Source organism: Bradysia coprophila (genome assembly GCF_014529535.1).
Source record: "Bradysia coprophila strain Holo2 chromosome IV unlocalized genomic scaffold, BU_Bcop_v1 contig_81, whole genome shotgun sequence".
Lineage (NCBI taxonomy): Eukaryota > Metazoa > Arthropoda > Insecta > Diptera > Sciaridae > Bradysia > Bradysia coprophila.
In genome coordinates this window covers 2752143-2776856 of record NW_023503375.1, presented here as the reverse complement: position 1 = coordinate 2776856, position 24714 = coordinate 2752143, and the positions used below count along the sequence as shown (strand labels likewise).

General features: G+C 34.1%; 2 protein-coding genes across 4 annotated transcripts in view; both read left to right on the top strand.

Annotated features, from left to right (window-relative positions):
• The window catches only part of LOC119072420 (neuroligin-1-like), a 100148-nt gene that overhangs the window by 54446 nt on the left and 20988 nt on the right, over positions 1-24714 (top strand). For all 3 annotated transcript variants that reach the window (XM_037177636.1, XM_037177638.1, XM_037177635.1), the window contains exons 4-11: positions 2685-2879; positions 4696-4918; positions 7897-8053; positions 8411-8517; positions 8593-8631; positions 11840-11978; positions 15837-16016; positions 16249-16351. In XM_037177636.1, coding sequence (XP_037033531.1) covers positions 2685-2879; positions 4696-4918; positions 7897-8053; positions 8411-8517; positions 8593-8631; positions 11840-11978; positions 15837-16016; positions 16249-16351 — 1143 coding nt within the window. The remainder of the gene's footprint in view (positions 1-2684; positions 2880-4695; positions 4919-7896; positions 8054-8410; positions 8518-8592; positions 8632-11839; positions 11979-15836; positions 16017-16248; positions 16352-24714) is intronic.
• Positions 22766-24041, top strand: LOC119072422 (glutathione S-transferase 1-like). Its single transcript, XM_037177642.1, has 2 exons — positions 22766-23047; positions 23392-24041. The coding sequence occupies exons 1-2, from the start codon at positions 22850-22852 to the stop codon at positions 23941-23943; spliced, it is 750 nt and encodes a 249-aa protein (XP_037033537.1). The 5' UTR covers positions 22766-22849; the 3' UTR covers positions 23944-24041.

Below are 24714 nucleotides of genomic sequence, written 5' to 3'. Positions count from 1 at the left end.
TATATTCAAAAGATTATCTTTTTTTCCATAGAGAGTCTGGTTCACTCTAAAACTTGACACTTGTTCAATTGCTCTCGTGATAAATTACGAGTTTTCCAAGGTCGATGTGTATGTTGTTATGAACCTGAGTTTGGGTGTAACACGGTATAGTATTGATAAGTACATGTTCAAATGCAATGTCGTTAGACATTTTATTATGCAGCTTATTATCACTGGCTATTTTAAGAATAAACGATATCAATGTGGTACACAATCAGAGAAATGATAACAGATGGCGCAGCGCCGACAAAGCCGGTACAAAAAAAAAAAAACTCAAACAAAATAGTAAGTTACAGTTCTGCAAAAATAATTCGCTGTTCTCTCGTGTAATATTTTCGCAGCATGCACTGTATTTTGTGGTATTGCTTGTCCATGCGAAAATTGATGAGTCCATTGCGTCCATTGATTCCGAGTGTTGAAATATCGCGACTTCGTCGTTGTTCCTAACTTATACTAAAGGGCTTTTTTAGCGAACGAGCCAGAGACGCGTTCTGGAATCGATTTAACGAAATTACAATTACAATCATGGGACCGTAAAGCTGTACAAAACTTGGGTTAAAAATTGAAAGTCACTTTTCTGTATGGAATTAAAACATAGCTAACGCCGACCCGTACGAAACACCTATTCGTATCAAAAGCCTTTAGTGTGAAACTCTTTATTTCTCTTACTTCATACTCTTCTCTACTGGGAGGTGCGGTAATTCGACAAATATTCAGTTTTGAGCAAAATAACACAATTTAATCAGTTGGGAAGAGAATATTCTATTTTTCGCAAAAACATTGAAATCTCGCAACTGTAATCAACGTTGTCAATCTTACAGTGAAACAAATTATTTTAAATGTAAAATCAACAATGAGTCGAGTCGTCATATACTTCAAATTTCATTTATTAACACTCAAGCCTTTTATGCGAAATAAATCGAACATTTATATCAAATGTTTAAATATCGCGCTACTCGGATGTTTTCTTAGTGACAGCAATAAATACACAATTGTACGCTCACCACAAATACCGATGTCATGTTTGCATTGTGCACCATGCGAAAAATGAAGACATTTTTCAGAAAAAAAAAACATTTTGCTTTCGTTGGCGTGAATGCTTCAAATTGAGATGTAAAGCAAAATATGCGGAGTTGTCAAGCGAGCAGCTGCATTTCGACAGATAGTGAAACGGTTCCAAAGTTTGCCTATTAAAACTGCCACCATACTATCAGAAATAATTATAAATTATTGTTTGACGACCGAGACTCGTCTCCGAAATGCTTTCAAAATGCCGTCGAAATGTCGTCGAATGCATTTTTCTTCGTTTTGCTTCAAATTGAATTTCGAGTTAAATGATGCACTATTTTGGCAGCTTAGAGCCCAATATCGATAAAAAAGTAAACGTTTCCCCTTGTTGCCACACAAAATTGAAGGCTTTATGTCAGTAATGATGTCAGTTTCCCCTTACTCACGGAGTCCAATTCGACGTGTTACAAACGTATGCGTAAACCTATCAGACCCCAGTACTTGGTACGGGTCTAAAAACTTTATACGAAAACCAGACGTTCAAATTTCCATTCCCAGTTATGTAATCAAACTTTGTATCATTGCCCCAAAATACACATTTTGTGGTACAACAACGTTTGAACGAGTGGTGAACCACTCTGATAGTGTCACACATCAAATCAAATATTAAATGCTCCGGCAAATATTAACAATTACGAGCAAATAAATGATTCAATGACTCCTAATACGAGCGATTGGAAGCAAATACCAGGAATAATTCAGGAATTGTTTTCAATAAGTTTTATGTAATAATTCTGAATTAGAGACCTTGGTCAAGGCAATTATTGCACTTCGCGTACTGTATTTTGATAAGAAAAATCTAACTTGACTAAAATGCCTAATTTTCGGCAAGTTAGATTTTCTTGTGAATAAACCAAACTTCCAAGTTACCATTTACGCGACAATATTAGGAAATTGTGTCGTGCGAGTCCCCTGATGCCTGCAAGGCATCTTTTTTGCTCTATCCTCAATACCATTCTATACAATGTAAAATCTATATAAAAACTGATCATTGTGTCTAATCCAACGCATCTGTATTTTTCAAATTAGGGGAACGTTCTTGTGGTTAAACTTTTTACATTCTTTCATTGTCGATGGGATAAACCATACTTTATCTGTACAAAAAAAACTGCGCAAGCAATGACGTCTGGTCTTTTTATGCGAAATCGCCATTCATTACTCACTCCATCACTCGTTTGACCCAGATTCATTTCTAATTAATTTGATAAAGCCTCTGCAAACTAATCGTTACCGAAACAAAAATACGCAACGAAATCATTTATATTCTTTGCAAAAATAATCCATATTATTCACATGCCCCGAATATACTCAGAACTGAAAGCTTCCTCACACTCACCATCAAGTAGTCCTTCATAGTTCTTCTCCGTTGATAAATAAGACCGAGAAATGTTTGTGTACACATATATATGAACAACATGTGGATAGTAAATTATATAGCCAAAAAGGCATTCATCAATCACTATATCATTCATCATTAAAACTAATGCCCCCATAGTTTCACCTTCACTGTAGCTAGGTACCATACATAGTAAAACACGATTTTCGTTTATTATAAATTGGTGTTGTTTGACTTGCAGGTTTTATTAAAACACGTGCTTCTAGTTTACCTGGTTCGGGTGGTAATTTGGGACTTATGGATATATTAGCTGCCTTACATTGGACACGGGATAATATAGCTGCATTTGGTGGTGATCCATCAAGAGTTACAATAGTTGGACACGATACTGGAGCAGCATTGGCTAATTTGGTGCTGATATCGAAAGCTGGAAAAGGTTTAACTAACTTTTTATTTATTTAACAAATGAATTTTGACCCCCATCAGTTCCGGAAGTCTCTAAATGATCAAATTGATTAATGTAGTAATCCGGTTAAATTACTAACTAATAAACAACAGTGACCGAAGTAACGCTTCCATCATTTTATCCCATTCCAATTTTAAAACTGAACCCGCACGCATTGTCAACAATATTGCATTGTGTGATGTGCATACACGTTGACAACGCCTGTGAAATGACCTGAATTGAAATCGGTTGGAATGATGTAAGTCATATTTTGGTGAATGATGTAGTAGATTCTATCGGTGCTTACATGGTCAATGAGTCTTAATGAGACAGTAATTAGCATGTCAAATATTCATTAAACGATTGACCGATTATGTGTCGCCTGGTAGTTACGGTTGTGTTATATTTAATTCGAAGCGAGGACGTAAAGAACCACATCTGTGACGTATAAGAATTACGTTTGTACATACCGCTGAAATTCGCTGTTAGCACGGCATTATAATTAATGTGATTTTGAAATGTAACAGGAACAGTACATCGCATCTGGCGAGGCATTATGATGTACACATTTTGCGCTTCTATGAATGCCCTTTAACTAAACAGAAACAGGTCAACAATGTCATTATACGGTTACCGAACAAATAGTTTGTGAGATGTATTTTCACCTGCTGTTCGAAATCGATTACTGGTGCTCATTAAAATATTCAAATCGAGCACAGGGTCTATTTGAAACGGATCTTTGTTAAATTCTGTCAAATCTGCTTGTCATCTGTTACCGACACTTTTGACAAAATTCCTGTTGACGTTACCGTATGTAGAAAGAGAAATGTTAAAAATAATGAAGTACAAGATTTTGAATGAAGTGCTAGGCGATGCTCGACCATACTGCTAAGACGTCAAATATTTCTTGTAATAAGATGAGTTGGATTGCAGCTGACTACATTGTATCTCGTGCTCTACTTTGAGTGAAAGGTTACATTTTCAAAAATTTCTACTTCTGACCTGTATCTCTTTGGACATTTATAAGCTTTAATTAACATTAAATCTCGGAATCTCAGATCTGTATTAGCTAAAATTTCAGGCCAGATTTGACCACAACAATCAGGTTGCAGGTAACTGAGGTCAGGTCAAAATTGATTGAATCAGGTTCAGGTAAAGCAGGCTCAGATATTAGATGTCAGCCAGTTCAAGATAGAATTTTTGAGGAATTTTAGGAAATAAATTCGACGAAATAGGCCCGGCCAAATTGCTATCAGTTCGATACAAAAGCAGGTATTCAATCCGAGTTATTTCTTTCTGCAGGCTTTAATGCTCCATTAACCCTGTGTATACGCACACAAAGGTTAGAATATTATTACAGTGAAAAGGCCTAGGTATTTTCAACAATGCTGTGTGGTATTAACGGTTTCATTGTATGTTATAATTTCACCGAAAACAATTATTATAAAAGCTAGTTGTTCACCAGTTTCCATACAGTCTATATTGGAGAATTGCAAACTTCATCATGAATAATTCGACGATTCGTTCTAGTTAGTTCAATTATTAGATAGAAATCCAAAATTGTTTTCTATCAATATAAATTCAGCAGAAAATGTTACAGTTTCATGTTGCAATGAAATTGAGTTTATAATATTCCGTAACGTACGGATAGTGTATCCAACAACATGTTAGCATGGTTAGCATACAACAGGATGGTTTGTTTTCCACTTTTTTTTCTGTTTTGTTCCATATCTCGTCAAATAAAAAATAATTTGATTTGGTCCAATTGCTTCGCAAAATAAAAATGAATTATAAAATCCATTTACAGCGTTGATCCATCGTGCAATATTGCTTAGTGGTTCGGCATTGAGTCCATGGTCCGTTATACCTGATCCAGATAGTGTGCGCGTAGAAGTATCTCAACAAATGGCATGCCATTTAGATACAAATGGAAATAATCGATTAAATAAGGACGTTACAAATGATATAACAAATTGTTTGCGATCGAAACCACTAGAGGCTATCATGGGCGTGAGATTACCGAATGTTAGGTAAGATAAATTTGTATTTGATTTAATCAAATTCGTTTGTTTTTCTTCGTTGTTGCTTTCCACTTGATTTTCCACCTAAGGACGGACTTTTCTTTTCGGATCTCTATCCATTTTGTTGGTATAGTCAATTGTGTGTTGTATTAGCTGTGCTAATACTTAAATGCGGCATGTAATGCTTCTGTGTTATAACATTCGACTTGATTCCGTTAGTATATCGGTTTTTATATGGTCTTTGAAGATACACACAAACATTTCGGCTAATCGTATTATTCTCCAACAGATAATAATTACTCGACTTCACAATCGAATAATTTCTCGTAAGTACAAGAAGGTGATTTTGTAAGCTCTACATGATATAGGAATAAGATTACCTGTAACACCTTTGGGAGTGGCCGAAATAGCATTCATTTGTTTTGATGAAAATCGATTTCACTCTTGCAATTGATAGGAAGATTATTTCACCATGTATTGTGAAACTGTGATCGTCATCTCTTCAGTCATCGAAGGGAAACAATTCGGCTATACCGTGTGAAAGCATTTACCCATTTACTCGCATTTACTGTCATTTTCTAAATACTTACACTGATGATCGTGTCAATTCTCTCTTGTGAGGGATTCTTTTGAAAAACAGCCTACCGAAATCGGACGCATTTTCTGTTGGAGTTTTTTATATGTGCCTAGAAAGGTATTCGACCCTAGAAGCCAAAACCACTTTCAAAAAAATTCTTCGATGTTTGTGTGGGTGGTGAAAGATCATCAAAAACCGAAAACTTGCACTTTTCTTACAAAGGTTTCTCCAGTTACACGAGCCGTGCAGGGTTGTGTGGGATGTCATTAGAAAGGTAATCACATGTACTATTGAGCGAATCCAAACCACATAAGAACTAATTTGGCTCAAAAGCACATTAAATTACCTGTCAAATGACACCCCACACGACCATGTACGTTTTGTGTACCTCGAGAAATTTCAGTAAGAACTTCGGTTGAAAACTTTAACTGCACATATTTCAGTGTCGATGAATTTTAAACCCAATAAGTCCCTATGCGGCTCAACAGTACATGCGATTACCTTTCTAATGACACCCCACACGACCCTGCACGGCTCGTGTAACTGGAGAAATTTTTGTAAGAAAAGAAAGTTTTCGGTTTTTGATCACCTTTCACCAGCCACACAAACTTCGAAGAATTTTTTTGAAAGTGGTTTTGGCTTCTAGGGTCGAATACATTTCTAGGCACATATAAAAAAGTCCACTGAAAAATGCGTCCGATTTCGGTAGGCTGTTTTCTTCTATAGTAACGCTCATGTTTTAACCATTGAAGTAAAAGATTTTTGCCCCAAGCGCTAGGCGCTTTTCGACGAAAAGAAGTTATAGATTTCGTGATTATATTTCGATGACCATACATTATCGAATCTCCTTCGATACTGAATTATTAAAAAAACCTAACAACAAATGAGAATCCGGTCGAAATTGAAATGTATGCATTATGTTCAGTGTAGGGTCTTTTTAGTGCTTGATCGAACCTGAACCATCCGTCTCCATCTCCAGAGCCATACACTTTAGGAGTTAGATATTCAGTAGAATAATCCTTATTCATTCTTGAAAAGTTATTGAAGCATGACCTCCTAACAGCTATTTTTATAACATGTGCCTAGACGGAAATTTGGCGCAATAAACATCCAACTTACAACTCGACAACATCGAATTTACAACTCTTGACGAAAACACATTGTATGCGCAAAATTCCAGTTTAGTCATAATGAACAAGGTTTTGTGGGATTCTCATCACAACCATCACTTTTACACATCCATTCATAAATGACATCCGCTTTTTTCAGTGCTGCCAGCAGATTTAAATCATTAATAAACTTGCTAAATATGCGTTCTCGAAAGTTAATGTGTGTTTTACACCCTAATTCAGGGTCTCTTTGGATGCATAGAACACACATTTGACTCAAGAAAATTAGTAGTTATCGACCTAACAATGATTCAAACCTGCTGGCAGCACTGAAAAAAGAGAAAGTCATTTATGAATGATCCCCTAGTGTGTAAATATCTATACATGACAATCCAGTAACGCAATAGTTTCATCACACTGTTGAATAACACATTTTGAAAATATAAAATTTGGATCGCAACAACGCACTGCAAGCATGAGCGATCGTACTGACAGCTGTCAACTGTCAATTGTCACTCCACTCAACAAAAAGTACTCCGTGAGAGAGCGAATTGTCAAATAAACAAAGAAAAAATTGAAAAATTCAATTTTGTCTCTCATACGGAGTACTTTTTTGGTAACAGGAAACGAGACATTAGTACTCTATTTAATTCACACTCATGATTGAAGTGCGTTGGTCACAAACTTGCATTGGGAAACTGGAAAAGTAAAATTATGTCGTAGGGTCGTAGCTCGTAACCTTTCTATGTAAATTGTTGAATTGTTAACACAGTGACGACTCCGACTTCTATCTCTAAGTTTCAAGTCGCTTACAACACATTTTCCCATATTTTGCTTTATTTCTCATTCATTTACGACGCTTTTCTTTCCTCAAAGTCTTTCCTTACGTCATTTTTTACAATGTTACAATTTGAATCGTTCATATTATGTACACACAACGACATGTTTGTTTTGTATGACATTAATAATTAATTGTGAAATTAAAAGTTCTTTTTATACATTTATATGAGGAAGTACAAACATTCGCTTTATGTTGTACTTCAAATTGAGAAAACTTATGACAAACTTTTCGGCACATTTTTTTTTATTAAATGCTCACGAACTTTTTATTAAACTCATACGAAACTTTTATAATGATTCAAGAATGGGATGGATGAAAGGAGTTTTAATTCAGAACAATCTCACTTAAAATAAACAAATTTGAGAATTCGTTCTGCGCCAGACAGTTCATATTAACAAAAAAAAACTTAGTTCCTTGAGTAGTCACAGTACTTGTAACATGTTCCTCGGTACATTTCCAGATTCATGCCTTCATGGGGACCATTTTTGCCATTAGACGATGCACCGGATCCAGAATTTGGTATGGAACATGCCGGTCAAGGATTCATTACGAAAGAACTGATGATCGGCATGACCACAACGGAAAGCTATAACGATTTTAATGCGGCAGACATTCAAGTAATTTAATTATTTTTATTTCTTGTCATCAACTTTTCGTCCCACGCAAATTCAAATTATAAAGAATGCTGTCAGCATCGGAATGAATTCGTGTATACACTTTTGAACTTAATATCCTCTTGTTTATCCTTTTTCATTTGTATATGGGAATACCAACGGTATATAAAAACCTGAAAAAAAAACGAAATTCACAAACAAAGTTATCAAATTAAACTCGAGCTTTTTTTTCGTTAAAACAGTACAAACTTTATCGTGTAAAGAAGAAAAAAAAGAATTTTTCTAATTTAATTTCGCTTTTTATTATCTGAGAAACAACTTTTTTTTACTCACTCTCTCTCTCTCATGTTCTTTTATCAGTATGGCTTGGAGGAAGAACAACGAAACCGTCTACTCAGAACATACATACGGAATGCTTTCTCCTTCCATTTAAATGAAATCTTTTCGGCTGTTCGAAATGAGTATACGTGAGTAACAAAAAAAATGAATTGCACATCGCTTGAAATCATGAATGTAATGTATACATACTGTTCAACTTTCAGGGATTGGGACAAACCAATTCAACACCCCATTAATATTAGGTAAGTTTTTTTTAAATTTTTTTTTGTGCAGCTCTGGTCTTACTTTACTAGAGCAAAATTTAATATTTTATTGTAATGCAGATACGAAATTGGATGTTCTTTAGTTTTTATAATTATTATGAATAGGACGAGAAATTTTTATTTCTTTTTTGCGCACTGAAAATACATAAATATATTCACTGATGAATGAGATACGAGGTGTATATATGCAATTCCTTCGTTGCCATTATACTTTTTTGACACAAAATGAACTTTTTTTTTCTGTTTGGAATTCTTTTTTCTCCATTCTTATATAGAAAAATGGGTAAATTAAATAATTAGAGAAATTTTTGCTAATGGTGACGGAAAAAGAATGTATCACTGGGAAGTCGACCTGGTTGCATTTCATTAGTTAAATTTTCGTATAATTTTTTTTGTTCGTTTCGTTTAGGTTTTTTTTTTCTTTCGTTTTTTTTCTCCACTTTTTGGTGATTAAGACGAGAAACGACGAGATGTGTGTGTGTGCAAAGCCCAGCTTTTGTTAAATTTAAAATTTTAATGAGCGCTGCAGCTGTGTACCATGTTGTACTATAGTTTATCGTCGGGTGTAATATAAAAATGCATTATTTATGATTTAAAGATTTTTAAGTATTCATTATGGCTGCGCGCTGGCGTGTACAGTATATCGTTTGGTTACATTTTTTTTATTTAAAATTTGAAATGAAGAATATGAGCTGAAATTATTCTTGAACAAAAGAAAATTCGAAATTTGTAATTATAATTGTTTCGCAGAGAAAAGAATTATTATCGCCATGGAAAATTATGCAAAGAATATTTTATCTGCGTTGGATGATCTTGGAAAAAGAAGCTCAATCCAATAATGGTAGGGTTGCCATTTTTTCGTTACGATTTAAGAGCAATGAACTCGTTGCAAATTTGTAGCCTATATTTGGGCGAGCGAAAAAATATTCGTTACGACTCGGCATATTGTGTAAGTTTGTGTAACATGCACAGGTTTCTACAACTACAAGTGGGATAAGTGGCATGCTTTAATATTTTTACTTCTTAAAAAAAAAGTATTTGGATCAGAGAAATCATAAAAAAAAACGAATATTTTTCGAATTCGATTTTGCGAAGTCGAAGACTTTAGTTCCAAAAAAGAACTCTTCTTTTCTTGATAAACACGACTATAGGTCGGAAGCGGATTTATCATTATTATTACATTACTTCCATGCTACCCAATGTTTATTTCGACGAGTCCTCCTCTTCAGGTCGGGCTTTAAACTCCACGCGTAATTATGACGTACCTACGTGTCTATGATTAAAGTGACATTTGCATTGCTTTACCACATAAAATCTAGTACTTCATGTTGTCCAGAGCTTTAATGGAGAAAAGCTTCGAAGCATTTTACTAGACCGTAAAATGTACAGGTCATCTCAAGAACTCAATCTTAATCTACTACTTCTATTCTTCAAAGTATTGCTAATCAGTATAATACGCAATGCAGACAATCTATAGTAGTTTTAACGAGCGTCTTGCTTTATAAGTGAACATTAGCCAGAGCTGATCGCCTACTATTTATCGTTCTTATCAACAGCATATGATTTTAGTCTTATTCGTCTATATTTTCCAAAAGTACATGCATGCCATAATGAGCTCTGATCGTCTTGGAAGTAATTGAAATCTGAAAAGTAATCTTTAAAGAAAGGAAAATGAAGAACATGATATTGTCTAATAGACAGTGTCTATTCTACAGGAATTATCTTTTGAAAAATGTCCGAATGGCAACCCTAAATGATTCACACAATTCATATTTCCTTTTCTATTGTAAATGATTCAAGTATCTTAAGTTATTTTTAACTGCTTTTGCATGCATATCTACCAGATCTGTATCGGAAAAACTTAAGTTAATTAACGCTGAGTTAGGCTGGTGATAACAAATTTATTACCATAATACCCCTTAATCGTGAAACACAAAAATTATTTTTATTGTTTTCCACAACACATTTTTATATTTAAATTAAAATTGTTTCGGATTGAAATAAACAGCTAGTCACGAAACACCACATTCTTATCCAGAACAACATTTTCAGCTTTCGTTCGTCGGGTTTTTTTTACATTCATTTAACAATTAGACGAATTAGAATTTTTATTTGTTTTTTCTTTTATGATTCAATTTTCCTAGTTAAATGGCAATATGAACGAAAACGAATGATTTGTAATACATGGCGACTGTCGGCTGAAGGTGTGTTTTGTAATGCCTCATGAAATTGAAATGATTTTGGTTTGAATTTTTTTGAAGAAAAAAATTGTTTGTGTAAATGTTTTGGGGGTGCCTTCACTACTTCAAAGCAAGAGCCATTAAATTTTGCTTAGGCAAATTTATGAGACCCATTACGTTTAATTGATATTCACATTTAAATAAACACAAAACAAAAAAATTAGTTGGAATTTGATGAATTAATTTTAATGAAAGTTACGGTTTCTATTTTAATGTGATGAATGATCAGGCTTTTGATTTAAGACTTGCAGACAAAAGAGTTGATTCAGTAAGAAATTATTGTCGACGAAAAAAAAAGAAGTTCAGCGACACTTGGGCTGTTTTGTTTTTAATTAATGCCATAGGGACGTTCACAAATTAATTACTCATTCCATTGACTTATCGCATAGCTACACGTAAAGGGACGATGGAGCAATAAAATCCACCGAGATACTGTTGTATTGTGTTCTCAATTTAACTACCAGCATAACATCCGTTCCTCTCATAATCGTTGCATAACGAACCTTTTATGACTTAATGCCACGTCAATTAACATTTCCAGTGAAGACTCAAGATACATTACTGGGAAAGTATTAAACCAGAACGAAATGTAATCAAAGACGTCAAGCATAAAATGTAATTAGACATTCGCAAATGCAATTAGAGTTTCATTATAGAATCCAGAACGTAACGAACAGTTAACTTTCATTTTAGTAGGAAATTAATGGCAGATAGTCGAATATTGTCGCCCTTAATCGGTCTGGACTACAGCTCTATTTAGTGTTAATTATTACTCAGCCAGTTATTCAATTTAAATTCAATATTTCAACAATAAAAAGGGCAGCACACACATCGCAATTCATATCTTCACACAACAACATTATATGAAAAACCAGTCGACCAAAATGTAATGCCAAGATAATAAACCCTCGGAATTAAACGTTTTTTTTTCTTTATATATCCACCAGAGATTCAACAATGGAAGCATTAAGTGATGGTCATACTGTGGCACCATTGATAAAGGTCGGCTACCTACATGCCAGACGTGGGGCAAAAACGTATTTGTTCCATTTCGGTTATCAAACAAAAGACAGTGAATATCCACAAGTAAGTGAAAGCTTTTTTATTTTGTTGTATAGTACTGACAGGTCCATGCAGCATGAAGCAAATATTCATTTACATAACAAGGGATAAACAGTTAAAAAGTCCAGTTTTCGTGTGTTGATTTTTAATTTTAATTTTGTTTATCCAAGGCGAAGCCGAGGTCAATGAACAATCGAAAACATGACTTTTCACTTTTATCCCGAGTCTTGTAATACATTTTATGAAATGGACGATTTTCAACACGCAAGCATGTAAACTTTCTTTTTGAAATATGACATGGTCTGGGATACCATTTTACAATTGTACTTCCCTCCTAGTTTAGTAAACAATTAAAAGACAAGCTGAACAGTGTCTTTGTCCACATAGATCACGTTAGAGTTACAGAGACACTATGTGTCAATTATGCCTCAATTGGCTACTAAACAAACTATCAGTTTTTGCAGTGCCGGACTGACTACGAAAAGGCACTTCGGGCTAAAAGGGATAACGTTTTCATATAAAAATCCAAAATGCCATTTGGGAATTGCCCGAATTCCCAGTAGGGCCAGCTCGGCTCTGAAACATCGTATAAATAAATCATTGAATCTTTTACTTCTTTTATTCAAAGTAAACGGTTTGTTAGAAAATCTTTTACTTCATTCGTTGGAACATACTTTTGACTATATTTAGCCACAAATATCGGAGGTCTTCGCTTATTTTTGTCGTTTCTGACTATAACAGGTGCTTCTTTTGCTTTTTTTTCTATCATGCGTTTTAATACATTTGCTTGCTGAGATAACCTTGCCATCGCTGCTTCCTCGAAATTATTTACGTGTAAAATTTACGCTTTTCGCGCAGACTTAACAACTCCTAACAAATTGGCAATTTTTCAACTTACTCAATCAAAATTCTTTCACTTCCTTAGCCGCTCATCAAGCAAAAATTTATAACAATCTATTGAATAAGCATCAACTTTCCGAAAATCCGACTCTATTATAACAAACAAACCATGAAAATCGCTTATTTTATCGTATTTACGTATCACAGCGCTTTGTATACTTAACACAATGTTCACAATCGTCTTTTCCCCGAAAATCTTATATTTTGATGTTTGAAGCATAACATTTTATGTACCGAGGAATAAAATATAAAAATAATAAAAAAAAACTTTTCCATTCAATCCCAGCGCGATTCCTTAAACAGCACCACCCCTATCTGTGATGACTCGCTCTAACTGCCATATTCGAAATATTATAATCCAAGCTTTAGCGTAAATAACATTTCGGGAAAATAATTCACATTTTATTTTATATAATGTATAGATGTGTGCTCTCGCTTGCTTTGGGTTATATTCAAAATTCCCAAAGAGCTTTATCAAAAGTTTCTTCCGAAAAACATGAAAACCATAACCGACGATAGATAATAATACTGTCAGCAGAAATACTTTTAATATTAGCGAAAATTTATTAAAATACATTTCCCTTTCACTGCAAATTTTGAATTTCACTGATTTAATAACATTTTATTGAATCCAAATTATGATAGAGAATTATGTTTACGGTCTACGCCAAGTGTTGAAAGTTTCCTTCATTTTCTCGGTACTTCAATTTGTAAACTTTTATTGAAGAGCATAACGTACATATATATATAACCTTCCGTTAGTTAGTCTTCATTATTTAAATCTTTCGTTGGTCGTTTATAAACGACGACCCATTTTTTTTTCATTCGTACATTGAGAATTTCTAATGGGACTAACGAGTTCCTTTTTTTTCGAATAATAAATCTTGTACGTAAACTGTGACCAACCACCTGGAATGAGTTGTTCGTACAAACAGTTTCTAAGAATAAATTTGAATGGAAAGTTACATTTTAGAGAACCATAATAATGAGAATACCGAAGAAAAAAAAATGAATTATGCTAACCAGTCCCCTATGGCACTTTCTTTTAGGGCAAATTTTTTTGAGAGATCGATAGGTTTGTTGAAAGTTCACTGAAACTGAAATTAGCTTTACTAAATATTTTCTCCAACACACACTGATGCGCCACGAAGTAACTATAAAAATCTTACGTAACCACGAGAACCGTTGAATGTATTTACCGTGTTTGAATTTGCACAAATTCAATGCAAATAATTCAGCAGTGTCAGCAGAATAAGTGATGCACTAAAATATCTCTGAAAGTTTATTTACACATAGTTCTTGGTGAGCTCTCAGTGGATTATGAACCACATGGTGAATTCCTTCACAAAACTGCACGCTTCAAAAATGAAAAGCTCTCGAAATTCCGTAGTTATTAAGATTAATGTGCCAACGCTGAATTGCTTGAAATCGAAATCTAATCCAAAATATACATTGCATAGAATGTCTTACAAACGGCAAGTTACTCAGTGTACAACCACCAAATCTGTTACTTCGTTTGTTAAAAGTATAGACTTGAAAGACTTGAAATCTTTTACTTCGTTTGTTTCAACATACATTTCACGATTATATAATAGGACACCAGCCGGCACTGATCGTTTATTTTTGGTGTTGTTGTCGATAGCAAATGATTAGCTGTAGCGGTCGGTAATGTCATTGCATTCGTCTATGGACCCAGCCAGGGGCTATTTTTGATAAGTCAAATTTCTCAAAATTCTCAAAAAATTCTAAAATTTCTCAAAAATTTCTCACATTTTTTAAAGCTTAAAACATGGTGTAACAATGTAATTTTATGTGCAGACAGACAAAAATGTAACCAGAGAGCACGTACAGTCGAAAAAGAGTAAGAAGAAGTAATTAAAGCCTTCGATATTCAGTTTTCAAGTATTTATCAAAACTAGCTGTCTAAATCAGTTACAAAAACGTTTAAAATATAGTCTACATCGTTAGACATGTAACAAAGTCAACTTTCCTAAATTTTATTCAGAAGTATAAGAAAAATATTTTGTAAAATTTTGAGAAATTTAAAGAAATATTTCTCAAAATTCTCAAAGAATTCTCAAAATTCTCAAAGAATTCTCAAAATTCTCAAAGAATTCTCAAAATTCTCAAAGAATTCTCAAAATTCTCAAAAAATTTCTCAAAAACAGTCCCTATACCCAACACGACATGTTAATCCAATACAATTATAGTCTATGAATTTCTGATGTTTTTTATATATAAAATGATGAAACATAAGAATCTAGGTTTTCGTTTGCTAAACTAAATCTGTGGATTGAGACAAACCACAACTCTCAAATCAGGAAACATTCTTCGAGAGTATCTTAAAACAAAAATGTTTCTATTTTAAGACTCAGATCCCTTTGGCATTCTGCTTTCTACCTATTTTATCGGTACTTATTTTCACAATTTTCCACAAAATAAATCAACCGTCAGACTGATAATACAAGCTTATCATCGCCAGGTTAAAATCTGATACAAACTTTTATGAAAAATATTTAACCACAAAATGCTTTTCACTTGCCGTAAAATATCGTAAATTTATTAAAAGAAAATTCCCCGTTTTTACTCTTTTATAGAGCGATGTAGAGTAATATAAAAGTGGAATTATTTAGGTGTATTGAATGGCAAAAGGCGAAAAGCTTAACGTGCACATTTATTATATTACCGAGGCATAAGTCGTACAGATATACCTTTTTCATTGAGAAATTATTCGCTCTATGAATATTACCCATTAAATTTATGGATTTTCTTTGTTGTCAAAACAAGAAGACAGATTGTGTTTCCCGAAGAAAAGCGACGTTCATAGACAGTAAAAATAAAGTGTGTGTTTATTACAAGCGATTCAAAATCCGAACCAAACATTCTTTTACAATTGGTCTGGCACACAAAATCTCCTTTCATGAAGTTCTAATTTTTTGGAGCGCACATTTTCTGATATGAATTATTGCTAATCATTTTCAGCGTCTCGGAAGTGTACGTGGCGAAGATCTACCGTACATATTCGGTCTACCGCTGGTATTGGGCATGCCAAACTTTTCGCAAAACTTTTCACGCCAGGATATGGGTGTGGCTGAAGCAATTTTGAATTTTGTTACAAATTTCTGTAAGACAGGTGATCCAAACGAAGCTGGTCACCAACAGGTAATTTAAACATTTTTTTTCTATTATTAAACTTTCATGTGTCTCCTCCCGAACAATATTTTCCTTAAAGTTTTTTTTTTTGTTTTCGATTGTTTTATCATATTTCCCTTCCAACTCCCAAACACCAGTTACGTTAGGTACGAAATTTTGGTCAAAAATTTATTACAAAGTTTTAGTGAAAATATTTGAGTTCCGTTGTTTAAACTTTCGGTATATTTTAAATTTCAAACAGGCTATGCTTCATCCTGACTATGGCACGGCTAGAGAACGAACACGGTACAGGGGAATTACATGGGAAACTTATGAAACTACGTCGCAGCAGTATTTAAGTATATGTAAGTATTGTTCTGATGCTATTGCTATTCGTCGGCCATTAAAGATTCGAAAGTTATTCATCTCTTTGGGAAAGTTAGTCAAGTTTAATTTATGAACAATTTTGTTTGTCATTTGTTCAATAGATTTAATTCGAAAAATGAGAATTCAGGTCATTGGACAGAAAGTAGTTATTGTATGGATGCGATAAACATCGGAGATTGAAAACAGCTTTGCGATAAAACACTTAACTATCGCATCAATTTCAATTCCATTTGTTTGTTCATACTTTACTGAAGTTATGAAGTCAATTTATTCGGAAGAAATTCTTTTTTCCTTTTAATTTCTCTCTGAACTCGCAACAAAATCTAAATATTCAATAACCCGATGCATTTTAAAAAAATGAAAAAAATGTTTAAGAAAAAAATCCAGTACGAAACGAAACGTAATCTTATCACGTTCGGATGATTCTGTTCACCAAACTTAAGTTTTTCCATTTTCCTTTATTTACAATTACATCCTCCTAAAAGTGCATTTTAAATAACAAAGTTTTCTCAATAACAAAATAAACTTTTGCAATATTTTCCTTTTTAAAACAAAAACATGCAAAGGGAAAAGGAAACGAGAGAAAGAGAAAAAGTCCTTCTGCATTGCACGCTTTTTTGTTGGATATTCTTCTTCTTTTGTTGTTGTTGGTATTTGAATAAATGTTTTCGGTGAAGAGTTATGGAAGAGCAGAAGCAGCGTACTGTATAATTAAACTTTTACCCAAAAAGCGTTCATTGAGTTCTTATATAGTGTGCGACTACTTTATCATCAAATAAGGGTGTGTGAATTGGATATTGATTACTTCTTTCGCTAGTTCTTTTTTCGAAATATTTGCGATTCCGGAAAAACGTAATTTTCAATTAATTGATTTCCGCTTTTTTCCTGGCATTTTTCTACCCCGTCTAAAATCTGGCTTTTCCTCCATGCTCTGACTTCTCTGGAATTTTGTTTGATGTTTCAATTAGTGAAATGCACATTTAGTGAAGTTTAAATGTTTTCAAGTTTAAAAGGAAATGTGTATAATACAACAAACGGCAAGCATACGTGCAGTTATCGAATCTTTTACTGTGCATGAGTTGTTGGAATGTTTTTGCAAAAAGCGAAAGAAAAATTAGCGTCAGCAGCGATATCTATTTTTCGTTACAACGCAGTGATGTCTACGATTCATTAGAAACGACCTATTGTCGTTCTTCGGATCATTTATCTTTCGTACAATACTTTAGTTACTTCATTTAACCGTGTTACAAACAGTAACCGTATTGCGATAGAATCAGTAAATCTGTTACTTCATTTGTATACATTTTTGCGTGTCATCAAATCTATTACTTCATTAGTTGTAAGATATACTTTGCTATATTAAGGCAACATCAGACGGAGCTAATCGCTTAAATTGTCGTTGATGTCGATAACAGATGACTAGGAGTTTCTAAAAGGTTTCTTTTGAATATAATCAATATCTGTCAGATATGACTTAGAATTTTCAAATTGTAAATGAACTTTGTAATACATTTGCAGTGGCTTTCTGTAATCTCTTACAGGTGCACTGACGTCTAGCGTAGCGTTGGATGCACTGACAGATTTTTAAGCAACTTATTTGCTACTAAGTTGATAAGTTGATCAGTTGCGCTTCTTCATAGAGACCAATTGGACCACGGTCCAGGGCGCTGGGAATATTGTGTTGATAAGTACGTGCTCACATAAATGACGTCAAATTAGCAAACACACAATGTTTGTCTTTAGTTGGATTGTTTACAAACGTCTACAGAATGTCCTGATTTCCACATCCTGTGTTAATTTTAATTATAAAATGTTTTTTTCAAAACAAGAGTTCAGTAATATTGCTTCAAGGGTTAACTTAATTGCGGCTACAAAACTCTTTCATGATATGGTTCACGGCCTCTCAAAAGATATGATTTTTACAGCATCACGGTGAGCTTGAATTTTTTTTTATTTGACTTCTCGTGGACATGAAATGTTTTTAGTGGTTTTTGTAGAGGGCGGCAGCACGAGTAGGAATAACATAACAAGAAAATATTTCGATGGGAAAATTTTTAATTAAATCGATTTTTCGTTTTTCTGTGCCCTGCAGGAAGCTTCGAAAATTGTTTGAAACCTACTGGTGACTTGTTTGATCACAAAAATATAGTTACTGTTTAGCCTGAGGTCTAGGCTTTACAGCGATACCAATCATGACATTCATGACTACCAAGAAACATCTTTTATGAAGGAAAGTCGATACTATGTCGATGTGAATTTTAAAGGCTGTATCATACGTGGATTACTTATATTTTCTCTTAAAAAGTATTTTTAGTTAATTAACATAATTTAAGGGGTTAATAAAAGGTCAAAGGATGAGGTTGGATTTCATTCTGACAAAATCTTTGTTGGTACACCTGAACGACCACCCAAATTTCTTCGTATAATGTCTCATTTTTTAGTGGAAACAACTAAAATGTTGCAGAATTAGCTTAGAATGACTATTGGAGAAACTACGAACGAAACAAAAGAAAGGTTTGTTAATTTTTGACTCGAGATAATGCAGTTTACTCATGGGTGCAATTTACAAAGAAACCTATTTCGAGTTAAAAATCTTCTTTCGACCTTTTATTAACCCCCTAAATTATGTAAAATAACTAAAAATAATTTATAAGAGAAAATAAAAGTAATCCACGTATGATACAGCCTTTAAAATTCACATCGACATAGCAGAATGACTTTCCTTCATAAAAGATGTTTTTTGGTAGTCATGAATGTCATGATTGGTATCGCTGTAAAGCTTAGACCTCAGGCTAAACAGTAACTATATTTTTGTGATCAAACAAGTCACCAGTAGGGTCCAAACAGTTTTCGAAGCTTCCTGCAGCGCACAGAAAAACGAAAAATCGATCTAATTAAAAATTTTCCCATCGAAATATTTTCTTGTTATGTTATTCTTACTCGTGGTGCCGCCCTCTACAAAAACCACTAAAAACATTTCATGTCCACGAGAGGTCGAATAAAATTTTTTTCAAGCTCACCGTGGCATTGTTGAAAAACTATCCGATCGATGAAAGAGTTTTGCTAACTGTAAGACGATGAACTTTTACCGCACACAATTAAAGTTCTTCGAAGCTGCGGGGCTGAGTCAACACACGATAAATTAAGCGAAATTAATTTCACCGTTAAAAATTCATTGAACAAAATTCTGTTTAAAAAAGAGAACTCAAAGCAAGAAGAAGATAGAATCGACACAAAATACAATAGCCGTCAGCTAGCCTTTGCCGTAACTTTCTTTTTTTACACTCGGATTAATTTATTTTTACGCTTCCGTAGCTCAAATAAAATAAACTTCTCATTAATAATTGTTTTGTTTTTGCCAATGTTAAAGAACTTTTCCAAGCGTAATTCGAAATGAGGAAAAAAAAAGAAACTGAGCGAAACAGAAAAAAATTATGCCATGAAATTACAACTACACCGAACCGCTTGTTCTTGAAACTTATATACTAGCAGAGCAAGTAGCACCAAAAGTAAAACATCTACTCTCAAGGACTGTTGTATAGTGTACGTGTATATGTAACAACTTTTGAAAATAGTTTTTGCAACGCTTCAGGGAAAACATAAGTTTTCTCAGCAACAATATTCGCAATATTCAATGAAAATGTTTGATATTACCTCGAACTTTAACCAGAAGTAGAACTTTTCCCGATGTACATGGTACACAGCCTTACGAACGTTCCATGTAAGAGAGTTTCATGTTAGTATCTAGTATGCCATTCGGGTGTGGTGTGGGGTTTGGGGGGTGGAATAATATATTAATAGTCATCGGGGTTAGAAAACAAAACCCCGAGAACAACCATAATTTATGTCTATTCAACGGTGTTTTGTCGTAATAGATTATTGTGATCTTTGTATCAGATACTCAATCAGTGAATGATAAACTTTATTAATTGTTTAATTTTGTTAAAAGTTGTGTGTGTTAAATTGTTCGGCAACATTTTCCCAAGTGTGTGCGATTACGATGTTGGTTGGTGTTCGTTATGGTCGTGTGTATGTTAAAACTAGAAGCAGGTACATAAAATTTTTGACACGAACAGTATAAGAAGTTGCTGCTCCAACAGACCCAAATTTATTCAGCATAGTTCTAGTATTTATTGGATAAACATTCGTTGCGGCATATGCGGAGTTCATTGAGCAATTTATGTATATTTATGCAATGTGTTTCTGCTTTTAATCCTGTTCGGCTTTCATGATTGCAGTTTGTACAAGAGGTTGTATGGTAGGTGTTAAGATTCAATGTTTGTTAGCACAATAATAATATTGACCGGAAGATTTGATGTTTAGTTTTGTGTTTCTCGAGCTTTAAACTTTCAATGGAATTGCAGAAATCCAATACGAGATTATGGAAAAGATAATTTTTGATTCAATGTGAAAGTATCGGAGAATACACTTCAGAAATTGGTTTCTATGTCATTGCATAAATTGGATAAGGAAATTAGAATAACTCCCTTACTTCTCTCTTGAGATATTCTGATGGAGGCATTCTAGGCATATAGAATCATTCATCTCTGTAGCTGTTTTCAGCGAGCGCTTGAAATTAATGAATTTCCTTGAGTATGGACTTACTTGCAAGAAGAAGATGCAATGATTTTCTGAGGATTTTCTATGATTTTAGGAGAATCGGCTTTACCATTTTTGCTGGATTTCCATCGATTTTCAAAGATTTTACTCTTAGGTATTGAGGATTGTCTTTAGCTTTCTGATGAGTTTTTGAGGATTTTCTAATTTTCAACAGATTCCTTTTTGGATGACAAAAGATTGTCTAGTTTATCTAGCCGTTGCTAGTTTAAACTCCAACAAACCGAGATAGTAACGACCATATAATTGCTAGTTAGTTTGCATTTTCATTTAATTTATTTTCATGAAAAAGAAATCTTTAACAAATGATCCGTGTAGCTCCAGTATGTATACAATTCTAAGGGGCTACATTGGGAGGTTCCACCACCTAATCCACTAATGGGTTTGTTGTACACTCGTACAAGTACATAACTAGTGGATTGCATTATGATTATTATCTCACATAACCCTGTGAATTCTCAAATCGACCGTTTGAACATCCCACATGTTGTGAATCATGAAACCATTCACCATTAATGGAGTAATGGTCGGGAAGAAATCGAATTGAGATTTCTTGAAGTATTTGCGACTCGTTACGTTTGTTCGACACGTCTAATGATGTCTAATGGCGATTAGATTTTTCCCCAATTTTAGGCCAAACAAATACTCACGACACAAACGTTTCTCAGATGATTTTGAAAAACGTTTCTGTTCTGGATAGCCTACAGCATTTCCAGGAATTTAGGCCCACTTGAGCAAAAATTGAATCATTTTCCTGATGAATTTACGAATTTTCAAGTTCAAGATCCACTCAATTTTTCAAAGTCGGCGGACTTTGACGACTCACGAAATATGCTTTTTCGACAAACTTCTTTCGGTTTTTATTTTTTCCAGTTAAATTGGACCCCAATTAGTCGAATAAGACTAATACAGCTAACAAAAATCTCAAAGTAAGTTTTTGGTAGAGGTCGAAATATGTAGGCAACCAAAAACTCGAAAATTTAGCTTCTTTGATTTTACGCAAGATGTAAATCAATTTAAAAAAAATTTTAAATCGATATTTGACATCTAGGAATGAAAACAATTTTTTGTGGACTACGCCAGTCTCGGTCCCTTACCCATCGCACATCCCCAACCTAGAACTCACAATCCGTTAGTAAATCTGCCATTTATCTTCATTCATACTTCAATTACAGTTGGAGGCAGTGAAATTGCATCATGAATTTGCTTCAGCTGTTTTACGGCTGATCCACACAAACAATCAAAACTACCACGCGCGTACGTGTAGCAGCTACAACCGTATAAACAAGAATAAACCGTTTTGATTGTATTTGTGGATCAGCTGAAGCAAATTCATACTGTTTCACTGCCTCTGACCGTACGAAAATCATCCCAAATTTTGTCGCTTTTAACTTGAATCCAAAAATTTTGATCTCGTGTGGACAAAGAATTTTCAAAATCTGATATGCCCTTCACTAAAAATGCGACTAAAAACTGCAAATATTTCTATTTGAATATGACGGCCGCAGTGTTCTTATTAACTGTGCTAATTTTCGATATTTACTTGTTTTGTTATTTAAATTAAAATGTTATGAGCATATCACTCAAACGTGTATGAATAGAAGAAGAAAAAAAGTTACAAAATCGTCTAAAACACATCGTCCGCGCTAGTGGACTAATTTTTTAATAAAATAAACAACCACACCGACTGGTCTACCTATCATCCGAATTTACATAAATTTTGTCGTTCGTCTGTTTATTGTAAAATTAATTTTAAGATTTTAGTTGCACAACAGACATCGATTTGGATATAACATTTGAATATTTCGCAGTGCGAAAGTTTTTTTTGTTCATTTTTGATAAACTTTTGATCCATAAAAATGATAAGACGTTTTAGTAGTGAATTCGTGAATAATTACTACAAAAGCAATTCAACTGCCGATATTACCTTGTACTACTCAATATTGAGTCCGCCCTCACGAACAGTTTTACTCGTAGCAAAAGCGATCGGAATAGAGCTTTCGTTAAAGAGCGTCGATTTACAGAAAGGTGAACATTTATCACCCGAATTTCTTAAGGTAAACTTATGAAGCACAACTTTAACCCATTACCATTTCGAACGCTGATTGCGCCAGTTTGTGTGCTAGTTGCATGCGAGAAAGTAAAAGTTGCATGTGATATCCGAAGAAAAATGTAATCCAGGTGGTTCATCCCTAAATCCATAAATAATCAGGAGAATCAAGTGCGACTCAACCAGAATTACTTGTTGATTGTAAGAACAAGGGTTCCATTGGATGTCACATTAAACTTTAAATGCATTAACAGAAACACAGACTCACGCAATACTGGTGGTGTCAACCTTCTCCGTATTCTAATTTCTCCAATTTTAACGAAAAATTCTTTTCAATTTGACAAAATCAAGATCAATCCTCAACAAACCTTACCGTTTATTGTGGATCACGGTCACCATGACATATCCGTTGTTGACAGTCATGCCATTGCAGCGTACCTGTGTGAAAACTACGCGAAAGACGATCAACTCTATCCGAAGGATACTGTAAAACGAGCACACATCAATGCCGGTTTACATTTTGATACAGGCTACTTGTACACTCAGTTCAATAATTTGTTTGAGGATCTTTTCGTGTACGGTGCCACTGAGATGTCACCAAAGGTTCTGACGAAAATCTGTAAGGGTTTGGACACTATGGAACGATTTTTACAACATGGACCGTTTTTGTGTGGCGATCATTTGAGTATTGCGGATATTTCTTGCATTGCAACGTTATCGTCAATGGACACATTCTTGCCTATCGAAAAGTCTAAGTATCCGAAATTAACGAAATGGATCCATTCCATGAAATCGTTTTCATTTTATGAGTTGAATAGAAAGGCAGCTGAGGATGTTCAGGAATTAATGAGAAACAAAATGATAGAAAACCAGATGGCAACTTGCAGAAACGTGTCGAAGTGAAGAAAGAAATAATAATCAAATTGCTTGCTTCCAAACCAGTCTAAATAAACATACACTAATACATTACGTTGAAATTTATTCAAACAACAAGTGTTTTAGCTAGTCTTTTAACTTTTAATGGTGAAGTAGTAGACCAATTTTATATATTACACACTTGTCACGAAACGAAGAAGTCGAGGCTTGCCGAGACTGATAGTGACAAGTGTGTACTCTATTGTATCACATAAGCGAAAACGAGACAACAACATAGAACTGAAGTGTAATTTTTGAATTAAACTTCTAGTTAAGTAATTTTGACATCCGAACACCGCGCGTATGTGTTAATAGTACATTAAGGTACCGGTGAATATACCGAGAATTAATACTCTTCTGTATATTGTACAAACACGAGTGTAACGAGTAACGCGTCACCCTCAGCGATATCAGTTATTTTGTAAGTAAGATAAAGGACTTGCGTCACATTTACCCTTTAAGGGTTTTTTGACTGATATCAGTACTTTTGTAAGTTTTAAGGTTAAAGCGCCAGTTATAACATAACAAAAGTTTTTTTTTAGAGACGAAGAAAGCAATTTTATATGTTCCGTAACACAAGAGATAATACCAAAACCACATTTGAAACGGGAAATTCCAACTACCCGACAATTTTCATATTTGCCACTGTTTTCTGCTTCTAAAGCACTGAGACTTTGTCGAAGACACCAACCTTAAAATTGAAACACTTTTCCAGTTTTGGTCATTTCGCCCGTATTCTACTCCCAAAACTCTAAGACT

Bases quoted from the DNA above. Each gene is read 5' to 3' on its own strand.
- LOC119072422 (XM_037177642.1), top strand. From the start codon at position 22,850: ATGATAAGACGTTTTAGTAGTGAATTCGTGAATAATTACTACAAAAGC. The intron at 23,048-23,391 runs GTAAACTTATGA...GACAAAATCAAG, and splicing joins TATCACCCGAATTTCTTAAG to ATCAATCCTCAACAAACCTT.